Below are 24,140 nucleotides of genomic sequence, written 5' to 3' on the forward strand. Positions count from 1 at the left end.
TTCTAGTACAAACTTACACTATTCACTATTATAGTATATTCAGAGCGCTACTCTGCCACTACTGTAGATATATTCATAGCCCTTTGTAGATCTGTTTACCACACATCGGTACATCTGTATATATGTAGCACATCTGTATATTTGTTCATAGCACATGTGTATATCTGCCCATCTGGATAGCAATACAGAACATCTCTATGCCATACAGTTCATCTGTATATCTCTACATATGGATACATCAGTACACCTCTACATTTGTCCGTAGTACATCTGTATATTTGCTCTCTGTATAGAAATATAAACATCTGTATGCTTAACTTATTTGTACATAATATGTACATAACTATTCCCACCATCTGTATATAATCTTCTCTTATTGCGCTTTCTGCTCTTTGTACTTCTGATTAGCTGCATACAGGGTATTTCATTACCCTGTATTTATACATGTGTAATGACAATAAAGTTGAATCAAATCAAAATCAACTGATTTAAATACAGGAAAATGATCTGTTTAGGAAGTCTCGCCACTCGGCAGCTGTGCTTACATTTATTTGGGTAGTTATTTTAAACCACTATCTTAACTCACGTTTATGTAAATAGTCACTGTGACAGATTCATTAATTTTTTACATACCAAGTTTGTTTTCATAGCTCCATGAATGAGTATGTGATGGTATTTTTATATATGTGGACATGAACTTGCCCTACTGATACTGACAGTCATGCCACTCTGAAGAACTCTGACACAGTAGTCTGTTTCAATTTCCTACCTTCTGACCTTGTAAAGAACATTTACACCATCAAAGACTTTTATGGAAATGTTATCATGCACACACTCTTGGCCCAGGTTTGAAGAAGAGACACACAGAGACACAAGCATGCATTCCCTCCCTCGCGCACGCACACCCAACATGGAGACAAAGAAATAGACGCCGTACACATACTCACTTCCCATACACACTCTATACTCCCAGGTCCAGGCACCAATACGTCCAGAGAGGCAATCAGCCCCCATACCCAGGAGATGGTTCCCTTCACTCTGTGGTGGAGACAAGCAGACCGTCCCGGCCACCGCAGCAGCAGAGCAGCCCACCAGCTCAGACCCCAACCAGACGACCAGCTCCTCCTCCCGGCCTCCTTTAATTTTCCTCTCCAATCAATGTTAGGTCCAATCCTGCATTTCTAATGAAATCTTTTATGATGGAGAGAACTTAACAAAAGAAAAGCTTTTGATAAGGAAATGTAAATGTAAACTATTTCTCAAGACGGTAATCTAGAGACACGCACGTGGACTATGCAATTCTTTCTCTTTCGAGGTCCCAGGGTTTCCCTCTAATCTTCCATGGAGTAGCAGGCACTGATGAGTGCAACATCAACAGCACCTTTGTTTACAACATGGCAGGGGTGGAGGCATGGATGGAATACTTAGAATCCCTTTTTGCTCACCTACACAAAAAGGGAGTGGAGAAAAATAAACCAGGAGAAATCTGCATCATTTCCTTATACAGAAAAAAAAGTGCGCTAACATAATAATTTCTAATCAGCCAGGCATCATGGATAAATTATGAGCCCAACTGAAACGAGTCACAGAAGATCTTTGAAATCTAGGATGTAGAAAAGCTGTTCTACATGCATGATATAGTATCTGCTATGAAGTTTTTCAGTGGAACTACTCAAGATATACACTGAATTGAAAATATTTCATTGTTTTTTTCACTTATTTGCAGGAAAGGGAACATCTACACAGTACTTGAGTTTAATAATGTAATCCTGAAAACAACTTGTTTTCTAGAAATACTAATCAGTTCAAATCCCCACAAATTGGTGACCAACATGCGGCTAGGGAAAAAACACCACATGTCAATTAAGTGGTTGTTTGACAATATCTAAACTATAGTAGTGATTTTACCTGCTTTTTCTCCTTGGCACAAGCATGAAGAAGACCTAAACATTGATTTGGGGGATTTAAATTATTAAATTAGAGACAAATAGCTTACTGCATAAACATGTACATCAAAAAATATGTGCTTGCATGCAAGTGCTAAAACAAAGGTTGAAATCAGAGGATACATGAGCAGGATAACAAAAACATGTAAAGACTATATAAAACTGAAGAAGCTGGAACCTCAAAAGAGTTTTGTATTTTTTTATGTATGTAAAAGATTGGGGAAGAGTTAAAAGGCCTTGATCAGATAATCAAGGGAAGCAACTACTGAATAGGTTTGCAGCTATTCTGATATATAAGCAAGAGCCATGGGGAGCATGTGCAATGTAACTCTTGTATTTATGTACTTAACAATGTGCATTTATCTTTCTGTATGTAGGCACTGTAGAGAAATTTCAGGGTAAATTTAATGTGCACTCCACTCTAGGCTTTGTTAAAAAGGACGTGATAAATATTGTACAAAGGCATACTTGTGCCCTGTGCCTTATAGCTACATTACCTGAGATTTCCCACTTATAAATTTAAGCAGATTGTTTCATATATTTTCATATTTATGAGAATGAATCATTTTTAGAAAGCTACTAATATTCACAGTAGAAGCACCTGTAGACTAAATGGTAAATGGACTGGCACTTAGATAGTCCCGTTCTACTGAGTCGAGCACTCAAAGCACTTTCTACAAGCCTGGTTCACCCAATCAGACACACATTCATGCAATGCTTTTATTTATGCTTAAGTGCTTTCTAACATTCACACACACACCCACACTCTGATGGATGCATTGGGGGCAGCTCAGGATGCCAAGGATACTTTGGCACGCAGACTGGAAGATTCAGGGCTCAATCCAGCGACCTTCAGATGGGTAGATGCTGTACAACACAGCACACTAACAAAAACTGAGGTTTAATTGGCATATTGGTAATTTGATAGTAGCCTGAACTCCATTGAATATGGTTGGAGACCTGAGTCTGGAACAAGTAAAGCCTCAGAGTCCGCATCAGATGACATTAGCTGAATTTTATTTGAATAGAGAAGGAAAGTGGTTTAGGTAAATGTATAATTCAGACATGCCTTTCTTTTTTTTTTAGTTTTACTGCTCAAAAGGAAAGCTGACCCCAATATTACAACCTCTGATGCAGAGCTAGATATATTGAGTCTTCTACCAGTTCTCTGATAATAGGGACATTCACACATACTGACACAGTCAGTGTTACAAATCTTTCTATTGTCGGAAAATTGTTTTGATGACTAAAGAGGAGCTTTGGTTGCCCTTCCTCTATTTCTGTCAACATCTGTGCTACCCCCACAGTGAAGAGTTATAGAGCAACAGCTGGAGGACGAGCTGCTGGAGGAGCCAACACATTCACCTTGAGCCCCAGTGTTTAATATCAGAATAAAGATTTTTACCAACATTTCTTATTATTCAGTTTGCAGAAGTTGAATACGAACTCTGACCATCTGCCACTATTGCAGATGTGAGGTGTGTGATCCCGTAGCAACATTAACAAAGACTTGTTAATAAATTAACATTAGCAAATGTTGTGTTTGTTAATGTTGCATTCAGCAACAACGCAACGACAAACAAATATTGGTTTTGGTTAGAAAGGTCTTTATTTAAACACCTTTTTAGCCAAATGTCTACTTTTATTTTACAGAAACAAAATCAATTATAACATATTTTATGTTTTTGAATGATCACTAAAATTTCCTAAATGAACATACTTGATTTTCGAAAGTCATTATAAAGAGGGCAGAGAGTCCCTTTACAGCTGTACAGATATGTTATCCCACAATAATGGGCAAAGATCTCTAGGTATCCATCTGGCTCTTTGCTTTGTTCGCTTGGCTGTTTAACGTTCATCAGAAGCAACATTATTGGAACCATGAATGAAAAACTAAATGAAATAAATGATACTATTAAATAATGATACTATTACACCTCTAAAATAGATTTTAGTGAGAGGATAAATTTGAATACAAGCCACCCCAAATTTTCAGATGGTAATGTAAAGCTAACTCTAACTGGACTGAAATTTCATTTATTTGTTTATTTATTTATTCATCCATTTACTTTTCTTACCACTTAAATTCCCTTTATGCCTTATGCTTTTAACATTCATTGCAGTTTCTGGTAAGTTTGGAACATTTTTGAGGTTCATTAGGCCTGTCATGTTCAAGGACACTCCAACATCCAGACTGGATCAGACCATGACTTCCAGATTAATAGCCTGTGTCCTCCTGAGACATAGCTACTTCTTAATGATATAAGGTGTCACGGAAATCATTATGAGTTTACTCAGTACATTCTTTTCGTTTCCTCGTGATGGACAAATTATTAATATGTGCACATGATATGAAAGTAATGTTAACCTGTTTCTGCTATCCACGCAAAAGAGACTAAGAAGAGATAAGTAGTGTCATGACACTGTAATATCATAAATTAGGATTATCGGTTGTTGTGTTTATGTTGGGCAGGGTTTTTTTTTCAATAGGGCAATTTGGGGCTGGATAATACAATGAGCCAACCACAGCTGGGGGATCATCCAAAAGTCAAATACAATTTTTAATAAAAACAACAAAACAAAAAAAAAACAATTCAAAAAGGGAGGGATTTTTTTCTCATTTACTTAAAAATTACTAGGAAGCTATAGGTTAGCTGTAGCAGCTAACAGGACATAGAAAATGGTTTAGCTAACCCTTATGACCTGTAAATAAGGAGCCAGGCTGCCCTCACCAGTGCAAGGTCTTCTGCAGCTCACCGGGGAATACTTTTTGCCCAGCTATTTTATTTATTTGTTTTTGACAAAGAAAACTTGTATGTATTCATTTTCTATAAGTGGACACATCCTAATACCATGCTTTTTCTAGAGAAAAGCTCCCTGAACTCTTGCATGTATTATTATTTTAACACTTATCCTGTGTGAACAATTGCAACAGATACTGAGGGAAGTGGCAAGTGACGCTGGGTGAGGAAGCAGAGGGGGAGATAACAGCTGTGTGTGTGTGTAGACATACTGTTATGCTATGACCATTTCTATTTCATATGAGGTAATTTAAATATTTTGGTGCACTGTGATGGTTACATTCTTCAGTGAAGTACAGTGCACTCTATGTAAAACTATTCTGTGTACAGTATGTACCAGAGGTGTGGACTCGAGTCACATGACTTGGACTCGAGTCAGACTCGAGTCATTAATTTTATGACTTTAGACTTGACTTGAACAAATGTTCACGACCCTTGTGTGACTTGACTTGGACTTTTACCCCAATGACTGGGACTCTGAATTGACGAAACCGGTTTACTTGAAAATGACTTGAATTTCACCCCAAAATAAAATAACATGCATATTATATAGAGATTTGAAAATGTGACGTCATTCAGGTGTAAACGCAACGGATTCTGGGAACCTGTGGCAAGCGGGGTAATAGGCACGCAGGCTTTCAATGCACTCCCCAGCAATACAAAGAAACACAAAAGTCAAGAAGCTGTTCGTATATTAACTGCAATAGCCGTTTTGGGTCGCATGCCAGCCACGGAAGCCGCGGGTAACGAGATCGCCTTTGTTATCGGATACGTCGTTGAAGAGAAATTGTTCGAGCCATGTTTCCGAAGTAACAAAGAGGTGACGGGTGGCCTGGATTGCAGCCATTCAAAGATCAAATATAACGTCCCAGAACACTCCAGCTCACAGGTTAGTCTGCTCCAAGCATTTACACAAAGGTCAGTCTGCTGTTGTAGTTAATACGTCATTTTCATAACATAATTGGTGATATAGGTTACAAGCAAGTCTGGCGCTGAACAGAAATTGTTGCGCTATGCTCCTTTATTTATTGTGCATAAATAGTGAATTGTCCTGACACAATATTGCGTTTCGCTTCTGTTATTATGGTACATTGACAAAAACATATACTTTTATTCACAGGGTAAAACAGTTGTTTTGTATCACTAATTGCCCAGTGCGATTACAGCATACAGTATTATTGTCACTGCTACATTTCTGTAAGGCGTACCAGAAATTATTTCCACTGCTAATTAATTACCGTTGAGCTTAAAGGTCCTATTAATAAACGGTTAACGAATGTGTATTTATGACGACGATTTGTGAGACTGGTAAACTTATGATACGTACGATGGTCTTTACTTTCTACACGGTGCATTTCAAGGTCCTGCACCCATCCGTCGGTAAACTGTACCTGGGCTTGTTGCAGTGACCGGAAGTTACTATCGTGCCAAACTAGGTATCCTCGACAGAATTTGTTTCCCCTGCGTCGGGAGCACACGCTGGACTGTCCAAATCACGGACAAACAGTATCCCGCATTGTTGATTTTTAGTTTACAAACACTTCTTATAATGACTAACTACTCCTGACATTTTTGAGATCTTAGCTCTTTATACAACGAAGTTATAGTGGGATACAAATAATATCAGGCTGGTCCTGCCACAATTTGTTCCCCCTGTGTAAATCACGGACAAACAGTATCCCACATTGCTGATTTTTCGTTCACAAACACTTCTTATTATGACGCATTTCTCCTGAAACTTTGGAGGATTTAGCTCTTTATATAATAAAGTTACAGGAGAATAAAAATAGTTATTAGCCAAAATGTTTATGGTTTATTAAAATAATCCCATCTGATACCCCGTGAGCAATAAATATATAATTTTCTGTTGTAACCCTCAAACTGAATGGTAATGTAATGATACTAATTTTTCACAAAATGAAAACATCAGTACTTCCTGCGTGTTCCCAGCACAGGGGAAACAAATTCTGTCGGGGATACCTACTTTGGCACGACACCGGTCCTACAACCGCATCCAAGAATAACATGCAGCTTATCTCAGAACTGTCGGTGAAAATTATTCTTGGAGCTAGGTTTAATTGAGCTGCATTTTAAAGAGGTGCAATTTCACAATTTGTGTATATTTTCTAAGTTCACTATTTTGTCATGTGTTGAGAAAAACACAGATTTAAAAATTACATGGTCTAATATTTACATTTAGCATATAACTGCAACATGCTTTTTTTCGTTTTGTTTTTTTTTTTAAAGACTCGAAAGGACTTGAAATTCAAAATTTCAGACTTGTGATGATCGGACTTTTCCGGTGTGATTTAATAAATTGATTGAAGGGAAAAAAACAAGACCTCTGTACGACACATTCCGGTGTGATTTAAGTAATTGTTGAAGGGAAAAAAAAGACCTGCCCATTAAAACCAGTTAGCTAGGGCTTGTTACCAAACATTTGTAAAGGTGTTTGTGGGTATTGGGCAATTACAAGCTATGCCCTGGCTGCAGTTAACCGCACAGCATACAGTATGTTAGCACTGGGATTCGTACTGGTTAACTCCCGTGTAGGAAAAGCCTTTCAATCCCCTAAATCTCACTCCCTGGTATAGTTCTAATGCTAAGTCTCGGTGAACTACAGTAAACAGACGGCAGGTGCATCACTCCCACACCTGCTCCGTAAGTACAGTACCTTTAGCCGCAGGACAGGCTCTTTGTTTGCTTTGTTGTGACGGTAACGCGCCTGCGTGCCAGCGCACTTTATTACACAGGTGAGCTCATCGAGCTGTGCTAACAAGAGGAAGGGCAGAGAGCAGGTGAGGCCGAGCCTTATCGCCAATACCGAAAGTAACAGTATTACGAGGGATTCTTCTTTTTGTCGTTGTAGTCACCGTAATGCCGACCGTATGTTAGCCGTTTGGTAGGTTTTTAAAAGGGTTTTAAAGTTAAAAGACTTTCTCGGAAAAAAGCCTACATCCAGTTTGTCTCGCTTATACCAGCAGCGCGCTTTGTATTTTGTTTTTTAGTATTAGATATTAATGCTAAAACATTCAAGGGATTTTCCCTGTAAAGGTGGTGTTTTTCAAATCTCTTTAACGGACTAATGTCATTTTTCCTCACCTGTAAAAGGACGAAATGACGGCCACGAAAGACATGGAGGATTTTTTCAAAACGGTAAACATGACACAGCTTTGAGCTATGCTGTTCTTTCTGAAATAGCTCAAATTTCATATGTACAATATTTTAAAGGCAATACTCAATACATAGGTTAACTGTCATAGACTGTGTAATTACATTTAAATGTGTAATTTCTGGCAGGGGTTGTCTGATAAACGTGTGTTCATTTTGCTAGAAATGTGTTAGCCTCACAAAAGCAAAGTACCATGTGTGCTGTCAGACCAGTTCCCACCACCATACCCCATATAATATTTTCATGTTGTGTGTTCCAAGCTGTGTAACAGTAGTGTTTGCATCCATGCATGTGTAGGTGGGGGAGGTGAGAGGCCTCATTGAAAAAATCTCCTGTCAAGCAGAGGATGTGGAGAGAAGACAAGCTGCCATCCTCGCTTTTCCAAGTCAAGACAAGAGTAAGTGCTGATTTTTATTTTTATTTTTCAAAAAGAAGCAAGGACAAAAGTGAATTCTTCATTGTTATGCTGAAGCGTTCAAACGGTCTCAAATTCTCCTTGTCACACAACAGCAACAAGAAACACAGACAACAAAGAGTCTAAACAGCCTTTGACAAACACACCTGCAGCTGTTTGTACAGCAACAGACTTGGTAAATGTTACACAGATCAACATGCTTAGGAAGTTTAGATATAGCTTCAAAATCTGCATATACTCACACACATATACACCCACAGATGGAGATAATAACAGTGAGGCGTGCAAATGGTCACTAGGTACCTCAAATTAAACCGTCTCCAGCTTGTGGTGGTATTCTTTACACACCGTTATTAAGAAATGACTTGTTGTGCTTATAGCAGCAGTGCATTTTGTAGTTTATTTTTGAGTAGACAATATCCATCCATCCATGCGCTTCCGCTTATCCTTTTCAGGGTCGCGGGGGGCGCTGGAGCCTAGTAGACAATATTAATACTCAAAAATGCAATTTCACTGGCCTCTCTAAGATGCTCTTTTTATTCCTACCCATGTTACTGACCCAGTGCCAGTTCCCCAGCTCTTTCTTCTTAGTACCACTTACCTTTTATTTAACTTTTTTTTAACATTTTCTTGTCCTATCCCAATTTTGAGACATTTGAGACATAAAATGAGTAATGTTTATTTTAAATTGTACATTTTCTGTTATGAATAAAATATGTTTATCAGATTTGCTGATCAATGCATACTGTTTTTATTCACATTTTGTACAACATACCAACTGTTTTTAAAATTGCAGATATAATATGAACATCACAAAAGCACTATATATAAAACTTAATCCTTTTTGACACCCGTGGTGTCTGTCTGTGGTGATATTCACCACACACAGTAGTTATTTCCTCTGTGGACTGAACTTGTTTTGTTCTTCCAGGAAACAAAGATGAGCTGGAGTTGCTGAACAATGAGACCAAGAAGAATGCTAAGTTAATCAAAGCAAGGCTAAAATGTAGGTGGACACAATTTTTTTGTAAAGCACTGCAAAATTAGCTTTTATGCAGTGTAAGTTTTTGTCATGCTTCAGTGTAGTTAGATAAAATTTATCTTTTTTTTTATATGAATAATGCATATTTAGCTGTGTTGTTATTGTTTAATATAATGAAATGGGGAGGATCAGTGCAGCTGAGTTCCTCATACAGTGGGAGTAGTTTGTAACACAGGATTTGACTTGTAAATGTGTAAAAAGGAAGTGTGGTGTAGCCCACTCAACATGCCTTTTGTAAACAAGCTGACAATAACACTGAGCTTTTTACTGTAACTGTAGAAAAGGACTGTGACATAGCAGACTTTGTTTAGTTTTGACTTGGTCCTGTATTCATGTTAGATCGGATTGTTTTTCAGCAATGCAGAAGCCTGGGGATGAGACCGGAGCTACAGTAGCCCAACGTATTAGGAATAACCAGGTGTGCAAGTAGTTTTATTTCCTGCCACAAACCAGGTGCAAAATGATTGTCTGACACTCCTTTGCAGTTTCAAACACGCCCGACAAAATTACTCCTGACAGAGGTCTCTTTATTGACATTTGAATTGATTCACTTCATTCTCTGGCTCTCTTTCAACAGCACTCGTACTTGACTCGGTGGTTTGCTGAAGTCATGAAGGGTTACCATGAGGCACAAATTTCCTTCAGAGAAAAGTGCAAGGCAAAAATTCAGAGACAGCTGGAGATTGGTAAGTTGCCAAATCTAAAAGGGAGCACTTGTCCCTCTTCACCCTCAGGTCAGGTTGTGTAAATGGATTTTATTTCATACACCAGTCCATACTGCATTGTATGGAGGGCGCTTCTGCCAATGCTTTACTAGCAGGAAAACCTACACTAGTGTAAGTCACTGTGAGGGTGTTTGCATAGTAATAGCACTTTGGATAATAAGCTGGTGTCATTTTGGAGCAGCAATTTACAGTCTACAGTTTATGGTCAGCGCTGTATTGTAAATAAGTGTCAGGTTCATTGTTCTTTCTCATGACTCACTATTTCACAGTATTATAACCAGCTTTCTATTATACGTCATGTTTACAGTTTTCTTTTTCTCCTTTTGTAGTCTGAAGTTATTTTATACATTTAAACAGTAAAGCAAACTGTCCTTTCAATTCCTGTTAAGAACAGTGCTGCCTTACAGTTTACATGCACTCACAAACTACTTTATTAGATACACTTTATTATTATCTAATAAAGAGACTGGACTAACTTTCACCTTAATTCTTCATGGCTGCCAGCCCATCACATTCAAGGTTCTATGTGTTCTACATTCAGAGATGTTTTTCTGCATGCATTGGTTGTAATGAGAATGATAATTTGAGTTACTGTTGCGTTCCTATCAGCTTGAAGCAGTCTGGCCATTGCCTCTGTCCTCAGGCATCAACAAGGCATTTTTGCCCAGAAAACTCATGGGGTATTTTTTTTTTGGCCTATTCCCTAAAAAAAAACCCTAGAGATGGCTGTGTGGGAAAATCTCAGTAGATCAACAGTTTCAGACTAGCCAGTGTGACACCAACAAACATGTTACATTCAAAATCACTTAAATCACCTTTTTCCACATGATGCTCTGATGCTCAAACACGGGTCACCTTGTCCATGTCTGCATGTCTAAATGCATGCACTGCGTTGCCATGTGATTGGCTGAATAAAGAGTTATGTTAAAAAGATGTTGAATAGGTGTACCTATAAAGGTGGCAGGTATGCTATGGTAATTGCCCGTATGTTAATGCCATTAGATTTGATTTTTTTTCCTTCAAATCTACAATTAATATTGTACTAAGCAGCTGGCAGGGTGAACGTCTGTTTAATAAGCACTCATACATGCGGTTCCCCATGATGACATCTAGAATAGTTACAGGGTGCAGTGTATCTGTGAAAACTGCTTTTAAGTGTAGTACTTAAGCTGCTCCACAGTATGATACACTGTAATTTAAATGTGCAGTAGTACGTTTAGTAAACAGACTAATGTATATCATTATAGCAGTAAGTAGAAGTTGAGGTGTAATTGCGCCATCCTGTGGTGACTATCTAACTGGCATCCTTGGCAGCACAAAATAAGTCTTGGTCTTTGTCTGTTGTTATTTATTTAGTTGTTGTTCAATAAATTAAGTTCCACAAACATGATGAAACTTATTTAGTATCTTTTGTTACTTTCAGTGAATAAAAGCACTACAGGTAAAGAGTTGGAGGAGATGTTGGAACGTGACAATCTTGCCATCTTCATATCTGATGTGAGTGGAATCCAACATCTTTTTTTTTTGGGTCACTCAGATAAGCAGTTTTTGTAGGTTTGAAGCCATTTATATGATAATTCAAACAGCTTGAGCATTTTCTCTTTCACAGCTCACCTCTGACAGTCAGATTTCGAGCCAGGCTCTGACTGAGATTGAACTTCGCCATCAGGAAATCCTCTGCCTCGAGTCCAGCATTAAAGATCTGCACGAGATATTTGTTGACACTGCCATGATGCTGGAACTCCAGGTAAAACAAGCTACCTCGCCTGGGAATGTTTAATGAAGATTAATGTAACATATTTGTGAATGACATTCATGTTTTTTTCTTCTCCCAGGGCGAGTTAATCAACAACATAGAAAGAAATGTCACAACTGCTGCAGAGTATGTAGACAGATCAAAAGAAGAAACAAGCAGAGCCGTTGACTACAAGAAGAATCCTTATAAGATAACATTTCGGCCGAACTTCATGAAGTCCCTCAAGAAAAATAGTGCCCCTGATCCTGTGTGAACAGTGACTACACCAAATGTCCTGGTGTGCATTGAAGTCAGTTTTATCTGATTTATGTTGCCTGTGTGCCCCTCAGGCTCCTTTCTAAAGGATTTTGATGACGAATGAAAAGAATTCATTTGATAATAGTAAAACGATTCTGTGGACAAGGCAGCAGCTTCCTAACACCACCTTCAGCCAGTGTATTTAGATTCCTAGTCCTCAGGGTTTAGGTTTTAGAAATGGCAAAACAGCCCCTTTTATGTTTTCCTTCAGTCTCTTATTTAGCCAGTAGGTGTCATGACAACACTACAGTGTTCCTTCTCTATTTGCTGCCCTTTAAAACTACGGTGCTGCATATTGTGTTGTTTTGCTTTTTTAATGTTTGTTTTTTAATGGTTTAATATAACACTGTGTTAAAGTGAGAAAAAATGTCTGTAAACTGACCACGCCGATCTCAAAATAAACCTGTGAGGAACGGTGCGGTACTTAATTCATGGGTCTTTTATTATGATAGCAAGAATGAAAAAGGAGAATGGATTGCTTTGATGATTGAAGGCAGAACACAGGCAAAATCATATTTATAATGTAAGTGAAGGTCAACTTTAAGTTTATTTGGTTCAGCTAAAAAGCTATATGTTGTTTTTAGTGCGCACAGTGGCGATCCATATTATGGGCAATAGTAGCAGAAACATTCATTCAGAAACATTTGGATAACTGATTAGAAGGTTAGGATTTCAAGCTTCCCTGTACCGTAATGTTAAGCACTCAGCCCTCTCCTCTTTAGCAGCACTCCATACTCTGACCTCAGTTTGCTAACAAGATGAGAATGTGCGACAATCAAAAAGAATGTTACTGTGGTGTAACTTTGTGAAAAAAACAAAGGCTTGCATTAGAATGCTGTCGCAGGCCTGAAGAATTTCTCCTCACATAAAATCACTTCAAGGGGACAACTAAACAGTCTGGATGTACTTGCAGGAAGATGACAAAGCGTCTTATGCTATTAAGCCATGAAAACAACTTGTACAGGGATGAACCATTCTTTCAAAGGTTGTCTCGGTTGGGGTTTGGCCAAAATGACAGTTCAACATCTTCTGTGGTGCTGCACTGTGTGGAGATTTAGTGATGGGGGAAGCCAGAAGATGATGTATGATGATGTCACTGTCATACTCACTGAACAGTTCAGCAAGCTTGTGTAAACTGAGGCATTGTCATCCTAGAAGACACTGCTCCCATCAGGATAGAAATGTTTTATCTTCGCACAAAAAAGGCACTCGGAATAAATTAGCATTAATTTTCAGTAACAGTTTGTCAAAAGGGACAAGTCCACCAAAAACCTTCAAGAAAAATCTGGAAATATCTGCATTTATGTTTCTCCCAATGACTGCAGTCACTTGTCTGTACTGACTCTTACCTGGGCCTTAAGTGCAATAGGTACCTGTTTAAAATTATTGCGTGTGTTCGTTTTTCAGTGAGATCTGACCGGAGTGGAGGATGAGCAAGCATATTCCTGCATTATGGGAGTGCTGCCAGGTTGAACCCATTGACTTATCCATTAGGCTGTGTTTCTCGCTCTCCTCCCCCCTCCTCCCCTCGCTACAGCTCCTGGATAAGATTTCACAGCACCTTTAGCACTTTGCTGAAAGCTCGGATTTTCAAACAGGGAGGGAAGAAGGATGGGAGATAAGGATGACGATGTAATTTAAAGACACAAAAAGAGAAAAGAGGTGCAAGAAGATAAGGAAGACAATGAAACTGATACAGCACTATATAAAAAGATGGTTTCTTTATTGGTTGTGCCAGGTTGGCGAGGGCCCACAAAATAGGGCTTGGCCACAAAGGACTGAGTGGTGTGTGATGACATCAAATGTTAGGCCCTGCAGTTTTGCTTTGAAAGGTCATCCCTGTGTTTGTTATTTAAGCAAACAGTAAGCTAATGGGCTGAAAGTGGCCTGTCTCCAAAAGAACCATTAAACGTTTCCCCAGTTGGAATGGACAACAAGGATCTACTAATAGATTAGAGGAAAAGGTTGAAGGTGGGTAACAGTCTCTTTTTCTGCCTCTGCAAGGAGTCTGGCTTATTTCTTCGCTTTGCCCTGGGCAGCTACAGCCTCCATGGCCTTCTTTACAGTTTCTTCATCACCGAGGAAAGACATGGGCTTAATGGGCTTCAGGTTGGCATCCAACTCATACACAATTGGGATTCCCGTGGGAAGGTTCAGCTCCATGATGGCTGCATCAGACATACCTGGTGATGCAAGCAGACAGAGCAGATGAAGACATGCGGAGATCAGCATCAGAGGGCTGTAACTGATACAATACACTGTACTGTAAGTCTGTCAGATTCCCAGCAACATAGACAGGACAACAGATGGACAACTGAAAAAAAAAAGTAAAGCATGTTTTCTTTATATCTCGGTGTATTTTAAGTTCCCTCAGGTCTGCCTCTGTCTTTCAACACTGGACCTGCCACTCCTATCTGACATTTACTATTGCCCTTGAAGCTCTTTAAAACCCTTATCCGTCTCTGGGCTGCTCCTTGAAAAAGTACAACCTTTCTACATAAAGGTCGTGACTGTAATGGGAACCAAGCTCATGACCCTCTACCCTGTCCCTGAGATCTGGTGTGAGCCTCTGCTGCTATTTATAGACAATCCACAACTCTTGTCTGTATGTGTGTAAAGTCTGTGTAAGTGTGTGACACCGGCTATTCAGGTCAACTTTCTGCAGAAGTCTTCGGCTATCATGAAAGAATTTCACTGTTAAGTGTTCTGCAGTGTCATTTTTTAAGTCACTCTATCTACTGTGTCCGACCTTCTCATTCTTTTCTTTTTGTAAACTTTGTCCACAGTGCTTACCCTCTAAGTGCTTGACAATGCCACGGAGGCTGTTCCCATGGGCAGCAATGATGACATTCTTCCCAGCTTTGATTTCAGGAACAATGACTTCATTCCAGAAAGGCAGAGCGCGGGCAATGGTATCTTTAAGTGACTCACATGTGGGCAGCTCACCAGGCTTCAAGCCTTTGTAGCGCCGAGACTGGAGGCAAAAACAACACCGCAAAGTACAAAAGCTTAATAACTGACAGCACTCTCAAGCAAATTCTGGAGCTCTTTAAGCTTAGAAATGATTAAGCTACTTTGCATTTGTCTCACCTCGCTGATGATTTTGTGATAAGGGTGGTCCTTATCCATGGGTGGAGGTGGGATGTCAAAGGAACGACGCCAGATCTTCACCTGCTCTTCACCGTGCTTTTCAGCCGTCTCTGCCTTGTTGAGCCCAGTGAGGCCTCCGTAGTGGCGCTCATTCAGACGCCAGGTACGAATCACAGGCAGCCACATCTGGTCTGTGCCCTCCATGATGGTCCACAGGGTCTTGATGGCACGTTTCAGCACAGAGGTGTAGCACACATCAAACTTCATGCCTGCCTCCTTGATAGCCTGGGCACCACGCTTCGCCTCCTCCACTCCCTTTTCACTGAGGTCAGCATCGAACCAGCCACAGAAGCGGTTCTCTTGGTTCCAGGCGCTCTCGCCATGGCGGACAATAACCAAACGATGGGCGGCAGCCATGCTTAATACTATTTCCCTAGATTTTTACTTAAACCAGACACAGAGCCCTCAGCCCTCCTAAGTTGTGGACACTCACACACACTCTGGCTGACCAACAGTAAGCCCAAGGCAGCATACCACACCCTTTTTATAGCAACCTGGATCATGGCAATGCATAGCAGACAGGCCTTCTTTACTTTCCCCCTGTGAGAGGCCTTCATACTCTGATGGACACACTGGGAGGACCAATAGAGCCAGGCCTCTATCCTGGGACATGTGGTGTCTGGGAAGGCCAGAGGTCAGATACTGATCCAGAATAGCAACATGACTTTTAAACTGACATCTGTGCAAGAAAAGTGTAAAGATCAGAGTTGGAACCTCATGCTCAGATGAAGCATTTCCTCACTCTTCAACTCACTGCACAGTGAAGATTTTGTATGTTTAGTAAATATTTGTCCACAGGGCATTTGTTGTGTGGGCATAACAGTGACTATATGACTCATGCAGGTCCTCTGTGTTCCACTATGGCTGGAGAAATTCCATTTTCAGTGTGTCACTAAACAGCTGCATACAGTAGCTGCCAGTGCCAGCAGAAAAAAAAAGATATATATATATATATATATATGCGGCTGACTACTGGTGCTAGATTTACTCTTACTTCTATAAACAACAATTATGTATTATCATAAAGAACAAGATAAAGGTTCATAAACAATAAAAGGAGCGTGTAAAAGTCTGTCAGAAGTGCCTATTTTGGTGCAACATAAAGACATTATCAAGTCAGTGTAAAATCTGAAATCAGGGTAATATATAAGGTGTTATTTCAATTTATCACCTCTAGGAGCTGCTCTAATATCATGTAGATTATGTTTACCATTGTATTACATGAAACTTGTTTTTATGAGATAAAAACACCACATAAAAAACTTTGTGAATTACAGTTAGAATATTTTAGGGGTATGTTGAAAACAGAATGAGTTACAAATCCAATAATCCACTTTTCTCCATATGATAGAAAATTGTCACCATCTCTGCTGCATGCTTTGATTAAAACTTAATCACTTTGTATCCTTAGTCTTAAATAGAAAAAGGCCTGGCGCTCCACCAAAGTGAACCTATGACATATGCTACTGAGACAACATTTTTATTATTTTTCATTAAATTTAATGCTGGGAAGAGAAAATACACTGACAGACAAAGAGCTGACAAAGCAGGGGCATTGAGCTGCAGAGCTAACAGGAAAATGTGTCCTGAACAATCAAATTTATGATCCAGAGGAAATACAATAATCCAAAAATAGAATATTAATGGAACTCCAGGCATGAAGCCAACCTGCATCATGTGATCATGACATTGAGATTTTCTTCTATACAGAATATAAACTAATGAGAAGGACTGTGACAAGGAAGAAGAAAAGTCACTATTTTTTTCATTTTTATGGCTAGTACAAGATGTTTAACAGAGAATGATGAGTAGTCTTTCAACGAAAAATTCTCTTTGTGCTGCCTACCATCAAGAAACTGTCTGGCAAGTCTTGCAGAACGGGAAAAGTTAAGTTGGAAAATAAATATAATATAAATACTTGTATTTAACAAATACACAATTGGTTATTACGTTAATTTAAGTTGTGTCTGGTGGTGGCTGGATAGATGGATGGATGGTATTTTTGGCCCTCTGGTGGTCAAACTGGACTAATGCATCTTATTAGTTTATTTCACCAAGACAGCAGATGCTATCATGGACCACAAAATTGTTGCTCTAATCAGAAGTATGATGCTGGCATCGTTTTTTGTAAAATGCTAGCAATGTTGAGTGCAATAATACTGTCGTCTTCACATGTAGGCCGAGCTTTTATATTAGTCAGCATCGTGGAGGCAAGAAGTACCAACCTGGAAATTAGCGCTGTAAGTAATCTAATGTGCTTGGGAAGAGAAGTTAATGATCTACTTTCTCTGTTTTATTTCCCCAGGTCCTGTAAGCGCCTTGTCTGCCAGAAATCGCCCCGATGCAGATTGTCATACTGCTGTTACGGTGGGAAAAAAAGTGTACACAAGGGAGTTTGTGTGATCACAACTGTTACGATGACTCAGCCAGCAGCGCAGCCTATGCAGCTCCCACAGAAGCCCCCCCACCTCCCACCACCTACCTCCTTTTTATTTGTGCACAGCACTGCCTATAGGCACCAGGGGCATTTGCTGCAAAGACAAAGTACACCAGCCATACATGCTCTAGAGCTTTCCCATATACAACAATAGACAACTACACAAAACTGCAAAATTCATGCTGCAAAACACTGCAATGCACTTCATTTATTCATAAAGCTGGAAAGAAAAATGAATCTTTGAACGGAAACTCTTTACTTCACACGCACACACACACACACACACACACACACACACACACACATACATACACACACACACGCACACACACACACACACACACACGCCATATATAGCGGTATGGATATGTTTTCTCCTGTTTCAAATCATGAGGGCAACACAATATGTAACTAGTCACTGAATATTTTAAATATCTTGTGTCGCTGTTATGGACAATATGATGCTCTTGAGAATATTTGTTCTATATATATATATATAGCAGATGGGGTATTTGGGTGAACACACAATTTTCAACTTCTGCAGAAAATGAAATCACAGTAAATATTCTTTAACTAAAGGATCAAAAAAGAGTATTAAACACACCCTGCATGTAAAAATCAATAACCTTTAACAGCAAACAGTTGAGAAACCTGTTGAGAAAAATGAAAATCAATCATGGTATTTTTGCAATTTTAGCTGCACATTAACCCACTCTAAGTCATGCCTTTAATAGTGTTATGCCATCTGTTTGGGTGGGATTTTTATCATTGCAGGTGTTGAGGCCATGGCTGTAGTTCTGCTCCCCACCACACGGAGAGATGCTGTGTCATGATTGTAAAATGAGGACAGCCCAGCCCCACCCTCGCCCTTTTTTCTGCAGTGAGTGAGGAGACAGAAAATGTGTTTGAGTGATATTTTGTCATTTTTACAACATAAAATTACTGTAAAAACTGTACAGTTTCTTAAAAAGATCAGGTTATGTGTTTAAAACTGGCCATGTGATAGACTTTTTTAAAGTTTTGCTGTAGTCTTAAAAATTACTGTAAAAAGCTGTTTTTATATTCTAGTTTATTTAGAAACTGTTTTTCTTCCTCTCTGCTTTTAACCCTTGCTCATTTCCCTCCTCCATGTATTCCCATGGCTCGTATCTTTCTCATTTCTTGCCATTGCAGTGTAAACCTATCAAGCCTTCATTGTCAGAGGGTGCAGAAAGTGCTTGCGTCAGCCCCCACCATCCAGCTATAAAAGCGCAGGCTGCTGCAGCAGCAAGCAGTCAAGACTTAAACCCAAGCCCTTCGCACTCCTCCACACGCACACATACAGCAAGAGGAGAGGAAGAGCAACTTTTCCTCCCAACACTCAACCATGAGTAGCATCGGATATGACCCTTATTACTCCACCTCATCATACAGACGCTATTTTGCCGAGCCTCCTGCACGTGTGGTGGTGACTAGAGGGAGGACCCTCTCTGGCTTCTCTACTCATGCATCCCCACTGTCTTCCTCCCGTCTGCAATACTCCTCTCCTGGCCGTGTGCTCTACTCTTCTTCCTCACCAGCTTCTTCCCTGGAGCTGGAACTCAGCCAAGCGGCCCAGATCAGCTCCGAGTTTCGAGCTGTACGCACACAAGAGCGCAGCCAGCTGCAGGACCTTAATGACCGTTTTGCCGGTTTCATCGAGAAAGTGCGTGAGCTGGAGCAGCAGAACCGTGCCTTGGAGGCAGAACTGCTGCTGCTGAGGCAAAGGCACTCTGAGCCGTCCCGCCTGAGAGCACTGTATGAGCAAGAGGCCCGGTCCCTGAGAGCAGCTGTGGATGAAGCTAGGGCAGAACAACAGGCTGTCCTAAGTCAGAGAGAGAGGCTGGAGCAAACCCTGAGTGCTCTGCAGGGTCGATATGAGCAGGAGGTGTTGGCTCGTGAAGAAGCTGAGGGCAAGCTGATGGAGGCTCGTCGGGAGGCCGACGAGGTTACCTTAGCAAAGGCTGAGCTGGAGAAAAGTGTGGAAATCCTGCTGGACGAGCTGGCCTTCCTCAAGAGGATTCATGAGGGTGAAGTGGTTGAACTTCAGGCCCAAGTCCAGCTGGGTGTGCAGGTGGCTGTGGAATCTGAGGCTGCCGCTCCAGACCTCTCTGGGGCTCTCAGGGATATCCGGTCCCAGTATGAAAGGCTGGCTGCCAGGAACATGCAGGCAGCTGAGGAGTGGTTCAGAAGCAAGGTAGGCTCCCTGACTGAAACTGTGGCCCAGCACACTGATGCTGTGAGAAATTCCAAGGACGAAGCAGGAGAGTACCGACGCCAGCTACAATCCCGCATACTGGAAATCGATGCATGCAGAGGCCTCAATGAATCCCTGGAAAAACAGCTGCATGACATGGAGGAGAAACAGAGTGCAGAGATAGCAGCTATGCAGGTCTGTAAATGTGGTCCAGATCTTTGAAGTGTGTTACTTAAGGTTTTCATTTGATCCTGCAGTATGTTATTTCCCTTTGTCTCATTGTATAAAATAACACTTAACTTTGATTTTTCTTTAGGATACCATTGCAGAACTGGAGAGTGAGCTGAGGGGCACTAAACAGGAAATGGCACGCTACCTGAAGGAGTACCAGGACCTTCTGAATGTCAAGATGGCTCTGGACATCGAGATTGCTGCATACAGGTAATGGGTGAAACAGGGAGTGAGTCTGATAAATGATAAAGGGTTTCTTTTTAGCGTTGCAAAATTATATAGAAACTCCTATTTAGAGGCACCTAGGAAACTGATGCTTTTGGATTTGTATCAGAGTCAGTGAAGTTTTTTTTACATTTAATGTCTGAGACATGCAGGGGCGTAACTTCCAGGGGGGTTATGACCCCCCAATAATCAGACCCAACCAAAAACCCCTCCCAATAAAATTATGAATTGGCTTGCATAAATAGGCTGTTGATTTTCTTTACTCATTTCAGTTATTACCAGCAAAATAGTTTAATCATCTCGGAATTTGCCCAGATTTATTTATTTATTTAGACAGAGATCCTGACAATATAATTCTAAGAGTAAATAAATGGCCACTTACTGTTACATTTAAGACCCATGCTTTTAACTGATCTCCCATCCTTTCTTTTCATTGTTTGACGCAGGAAGCTCCTGGAAGGGGAGGAGTCTCGCTTCAGTGTAGGTATGGCTGGGGGAGTGTCCCCGTTGTACAGCCACAGTTTGTCAGCACCCTCTTTCGCTAGGCCCGTCTTCTCCAGCCTGAGCTCTGGCACCTCCTACCTGATGACCTCACGCCTGCTCAGCTCCAGTGTCAGCACCACTGAAGGCATCATCTCTGCCAGCCACGCCCAGCAAGCAGAGGCCAGCCCACCTGGTGAGGAGGAGGTGGAAGAGGAGGAAAAGGAGGAAGAGGAAGCTAATGAAGAAGAGGTGGGAGAAGAAACAGAGGAGAAAAAGGATGAAGAGGAAGGTGAGGAGGAAGGTGAGAAAGAAGATGAAGCTAAGGAAGTAGAGGAAGAGGATAAGGAAGAAGGCGAGGGTTGGTTTAACTTGCTCAGTCATGTTCTATCAGTCAAATAAATATCAATTATTAGTGTCATGGTAACTAAATTGTCATCTCTTGATTCAGGTGGTGATGAAGAGGAGCAAAAGGAAGATGCAGCAGAAGCTGCCGAAGATGAAGGAGAGAAAGAGGGAAAAGATGAAGGGGAGGAAACTGAAGCACAAGAGGAGGCAAAAGCAGAAGGAGCTGATGACAAAGAAGATGATACAAAAGATGAAGCACAAGAGCAGGAGGAAGTTCAAAAGAGTGAGGAGAAAGAAGATAAAGCTGATGACAAAGACGTGAAAGCTGTTCCAAAAAAAGATGACAAAGCCGAAGCAAAAAAGGAGAAAGTTGAAGAGAAAGCTGCCCAACCTGAGCCAGCTGAAGAGAAGAGCACAAAGGATAAAAAGTAAACCGTTATGGTGAAGACTGTCCACAAAAAAACTGCAGCTTAAAGACAGGTAGAGGCATCAGTGCTGTCCTCTTAGTTCTGCTTGTTAACATGGTGCTCAATAACACAGTCCAACAGCCATTTAAAGCAACAAATCAAGGTTAAATGCTTACCAATGTTCCAAATAGCCCATAAAGGTCTTGTTGCACAGTTATGAGTGAATGTAATAGTGTATGTGTGTGAGAGTTCTGGTGGGTAAATAAATTATTCTTAAAGCCGTGCATCTCACTGATTTTGAGCCCTGATTTAAAGATTATGCTGACATGCATACAGATTTATGATATAGTCCTCATAGGCACTTGGAAATGTAGAGACATGTGTTGATTTATTATTTCCTTAGCAGGCAGAGAGGTGAGCAGCCCAATCACTTACCACACTCACACTGACAAATACAGACATTTAGTGTCACAACATTGCCTCTAAGATAATTGCTATCCTGCTGTGTTATAAACACTCTCACAAAAGATCCTGCTGTAGTTCAAGATTGATTTTGAACATCAAAGAATGTGGCTTAAAAACCATAATCTTCATCTTACAAATAAAAAACTGTTTAGTCGTAAAATCAGATTAAAACTTTCATCTTCTATACTGTCTGAGATCACTTGCTGCTCACCATATACTGGGTTACAGAGCAAGTTTGTAACTTTTGAATGCTGCCTGGATTTATAGTGAGTATCTAAACTCACTGTGTAGTTTACTCAAAGTATCACACATTGCCTCTTTAAGAATAACATCCAATGATCGTCACTAGCCTAGTCCTTCAAAGATCTGAGATCATCATGCACTGGAATGAAGGGAAAATGACAAATGAATATGAGGAAGAAAAGAAGCATCAACGGGTGCAAAGTATTCATCTTTATTAAGCTAAGGTAATATGCTCAGTATGTTATGTATGTATCAGAAATATCACAGAAATATATGCTGGCATTTACACATAGCTAAATTTCATCTACCACATTACAACTGTGTAACAGCAATGAAGAACTGAAAAGAAAATCATCCCAATAATATCAAAAACATGTTCCTCATGTCACCAATTACCTTAAAGCATTGTGATCTAATTGAATTCCCTACACAAGGAATTGAGAGTAGTGAAGTTCAGAGCATTAAAAGGCATGTTTTCAGACTATAACAAAGATATTTTTGGTCTTTATGGATAGTTACCACCTTCACCTGCTGAATCATTTGAATTGTTGTTGGTAGACTGGGAGTCACTGAACTGGAAATGTCGCCAATGTTTGTGACGTGAATGCCTTGTAGGGCATTTTAGGTTTATTAGCATTGATTACTACCATTGATTAGCAGCAGGAGTGACAAAAGTACTGACTTTCTTTATTTAAGTAGAAGTACAGATGCCTTTACTCCAGTAAAAGTTGTAGTACTGAAGCAACTTTTTTACTCAAGTAAAAGCAAAAAAAAGTACAGGCTCTGAATTTACTCAGAGTAACAATGGAAAAAGTAGCTACGCAATTCTACTAGCCATTTTTGTACAAATGTAACTGAACCTTGTGCTATATTAATATAATAATAAGTAAATATTAGTATATGAGAATATAGAAATTATTAACATTTTAACATTCTAATTTCAATCAAACTGCTGTGTTTGAATCTATTATACAGGGCACATGCAGTGAAAGAAAATTTAAAACAAAAATGCTATTTTCTGTCACCTACGTTGCAGACGAGGACTTTCCCTCCACACCTAAACAGTAAAACAAGTCAGGGGTTAAAGTGGGATTCAGCAGGTTGGGAAACCCTGTGTAGTGATCTGTGTACTGGATCAGCATGGGGAAAATAATCACAACTCACAGTAATTTCTAATATAAGCTTCAGTAGATATTCTTGGTGTACATGATGTGAACAGCTGACCTGTTGCTCTTTGTGGATTTATGCAACTGAACTGGCTGATGTCCATCCCCTACAGTGACACTACTTTGTTTATACTGTCTTTACACTAGACTGTATAAAGTTGGAAGTCAGTGAATGAATCTAAACATCATCAGCTTAAATGCAAAATTCATCTTTGCTTCGCTTGATGTAACATCCCTTCAGGCTTCCTCCTCTTCTGTAGTGCTAGTCACATTCTGAAGTACTGCAAACACAATTTAATATAAATATAATATAATAAAAACACTACAAGAAAGTGCAGATATTTGTTTAAAAATGAAGGGGAAATATAGTTAAAAGTTGTCAGAAAAATAAATACTCATGTAAAAGTTCAGATACCTGAAAATTCTACTTAAGCACAGTAAAGAAGTATTTGTACGTAGTTACTTCCCACCTCTGATTAGCAGGTATTGTATGTATGCATCCATCTTTTATAAACAGTCTATAGCCATACTATAGTCTATAAGCGCAGTAGTGATGTGCGGATCGATACTGAAATATCGATTCCTCCGATACCAGTCATTCATGTTCTTGAATCGATTC

General features: G+C 40.0%; 3 protein-coding genes across 4 annotated transcripts; 2 read left to right on the forward strand and 1 right to left on the reverse strand.

The window, feature by feature from the left end:
* Positions 1 to 7,486: 7,486 nt before the first annotated feature.
* Positions 7,487 to 13,360, forward strand: LOC120714470 (syntaxin-2-like). 2 transcript variants are annotated; one of them, XM_040000705.1, is made up of 9 exons: positions 7,487 to 7,545; positions 7,859 to 7,903; positions 8,217 to 8,316; positions 9,266 to 9,340; positions 9,733 to 9,794; positions 9,954 to 10,062; positions 11,525 to 11,598; positions 11,711 to 11,848; positions 11,937 to 13,360. In XM_040000705.1, exons 2-9 carry the CDS (start codon positions 7,865 to 7,867, stop codon positions 12,108 to 12,110), a joined length of 771 nt encoding a protein of 256 aa, XP_039856639.1. In that variant the 5' UTR covers positions 7,487 to 7,545; positions 7,859 to 7,864; the 3' UTR covers positions 12,111 to 13,360. The 2 variants fall into 2 exon arrangements, with proteins under 2 accessions (XP_039856639.1, XP_039856640.1); XM_040000706.1 differs by lacking the exon at positions 7,487 to 7,545 and adding an exon at positions 7,548 to 7,649.
* A 493-nt stretch (positions 13,361 to 13,853) lies between these two features.
* Positions 13,854 to 15,772, reverse strand: pgam2 (phosphoglycerate mutase 2 (muscle)). The gene is made up of 3 exons (XM_040000707.1): positions 15,245 to 15,772; positions 14,948 to 15,128; positions 13,854 to 14,337 (listed from the first exon to the last, which is right to left on the reverse strand). Exons 1-3 carry the CDS (start codon positions 15,659 to 15,661, stop codon positions 14,168 to 14,170), a joined length of 768 nt encoding a protein of 255 aa, XP_039856641.1. The 5' UTR covers positions 15,662 to 15,772; the 3' UTR covers positions 13,854 to 14,167.
* A 1,796-nt stretch (positions 15,773 to 17,568) lies between these two features.
* Positions 17,569 to 22,193, forward strand: nefla (neurofilament, light polypeptide a). The gene is made up of 6 exons (XM_040000825.1): positions 17,569 to 17,671; positions 18,516 to 18,621; positions 18,915 to 20,151; positions 20,273 to 20,397; positions 20,859 to 21,253; positions 21,344 to 22,193. The coding sequence occupies exons 3-6, from the start codon at positions 19,108 to 19,110 to the stop codon at positions 21,670 to 21,672; spliced, it is 1,893 nt and encodes a 630-aa protein (XP_039856759.1). The 5' UTR covers positions 17,569 to 17,671; positions 18,516 to 18,621; positions 18,915 to 19,107; the 3' UTR covers positions 21,673 to 22,193.
* The last annotated feature ends 1,947 nt before the right edge of the window (positions 22,194 to 24,140 follow it).

This window comes from Simochromis diagramma, unplaced genomic scaffold (assembly GCF_900408965.1).
Source record: "Simochromis diagramma unplaced genomic scaffold, fSimDia1.1 OVJJ01000596.1, whole genome shotgun sequence".
Taxonomy (NCBI): Eukaryota; Metazoa; Chordata; class Actinopteri; order Cichliformes; family Cichlidae; genus Simochromis; species Simochromis diagramma.

What these genes read in the sequence shown, in the direction of transcription:
- LOC120714470 (XM_040000705.1), top strand. Translation starts at nt 7,865, where the DNA reads ATGACGGCCACGAAAGACATGGAGGATTTTTTCAAAACG. An exon ending in TGGAGGATTTTTTCAAAACG is followed by an intron (nt 7,904 to 8,216) that starts GTAAACATGACA and finishes ATGCATGTGTAG; the next exon opens with GTGGGGGAGGTGAGAGGCCT. An exon ending in TCAGAGACAGCTGGAGATTG is followed by an intron (nt 10,063 to 11,524) that starts GTAAGTTGCCAA and finishes TGTTACTTTCAG; the next exon opens with TGAATAAAAGCACTACAGGT.
- pgam2 (XM_040000707.1), bottom strand. Translation starts at nt 15,661, where the DNA reads ATGGCTGCCGCCCATCGTTTGGTTATTGTCCGCCATGGCGAGAGCGCC. An exon ending in ATCACAAAATCATCAGCGAG is followed by an intron (nt 15,129 to 15,244) that starts GTGAGACAAATG and finishes TTTTGCCTCCAG; the next exon opens with TCTCGGCGCTACAAAGGCTT. An exon ending in CATTGTCAAGCACTTAGAGG is followed by an intron (nt 14,338 to 14,947) that starts GTAAGCACTGTG and finishes TTGCATCACCAG; the next exon opens with GTATGTCTGATGCAGCCATC.
- nefla (XM_040000825.1), top strand. Translation starts at nt 19,108, where the DNA reads ATGAGTAGCATCGGATATGACCCTTATTACTCCACCTCATCATACAGA. An exon ending in CAGAGATAGCAGCTATGCAG is followed by an intron (nt 20,152 to 20,272) that starts GTCTGTAAATGT and finishes ATTTTTCTTTAG; the next exon opens with GATACCATTGCAGAACTGGA. An exon ending in ATCGAGATTGCTGCATACAG is followed by an intron (nt 20,398 to 20,858) that starts GTAATGGGTGAA and finishes TGTTTGACGCAG; the next exon opens with GAAGCTCCTGGAAGGGGAGG.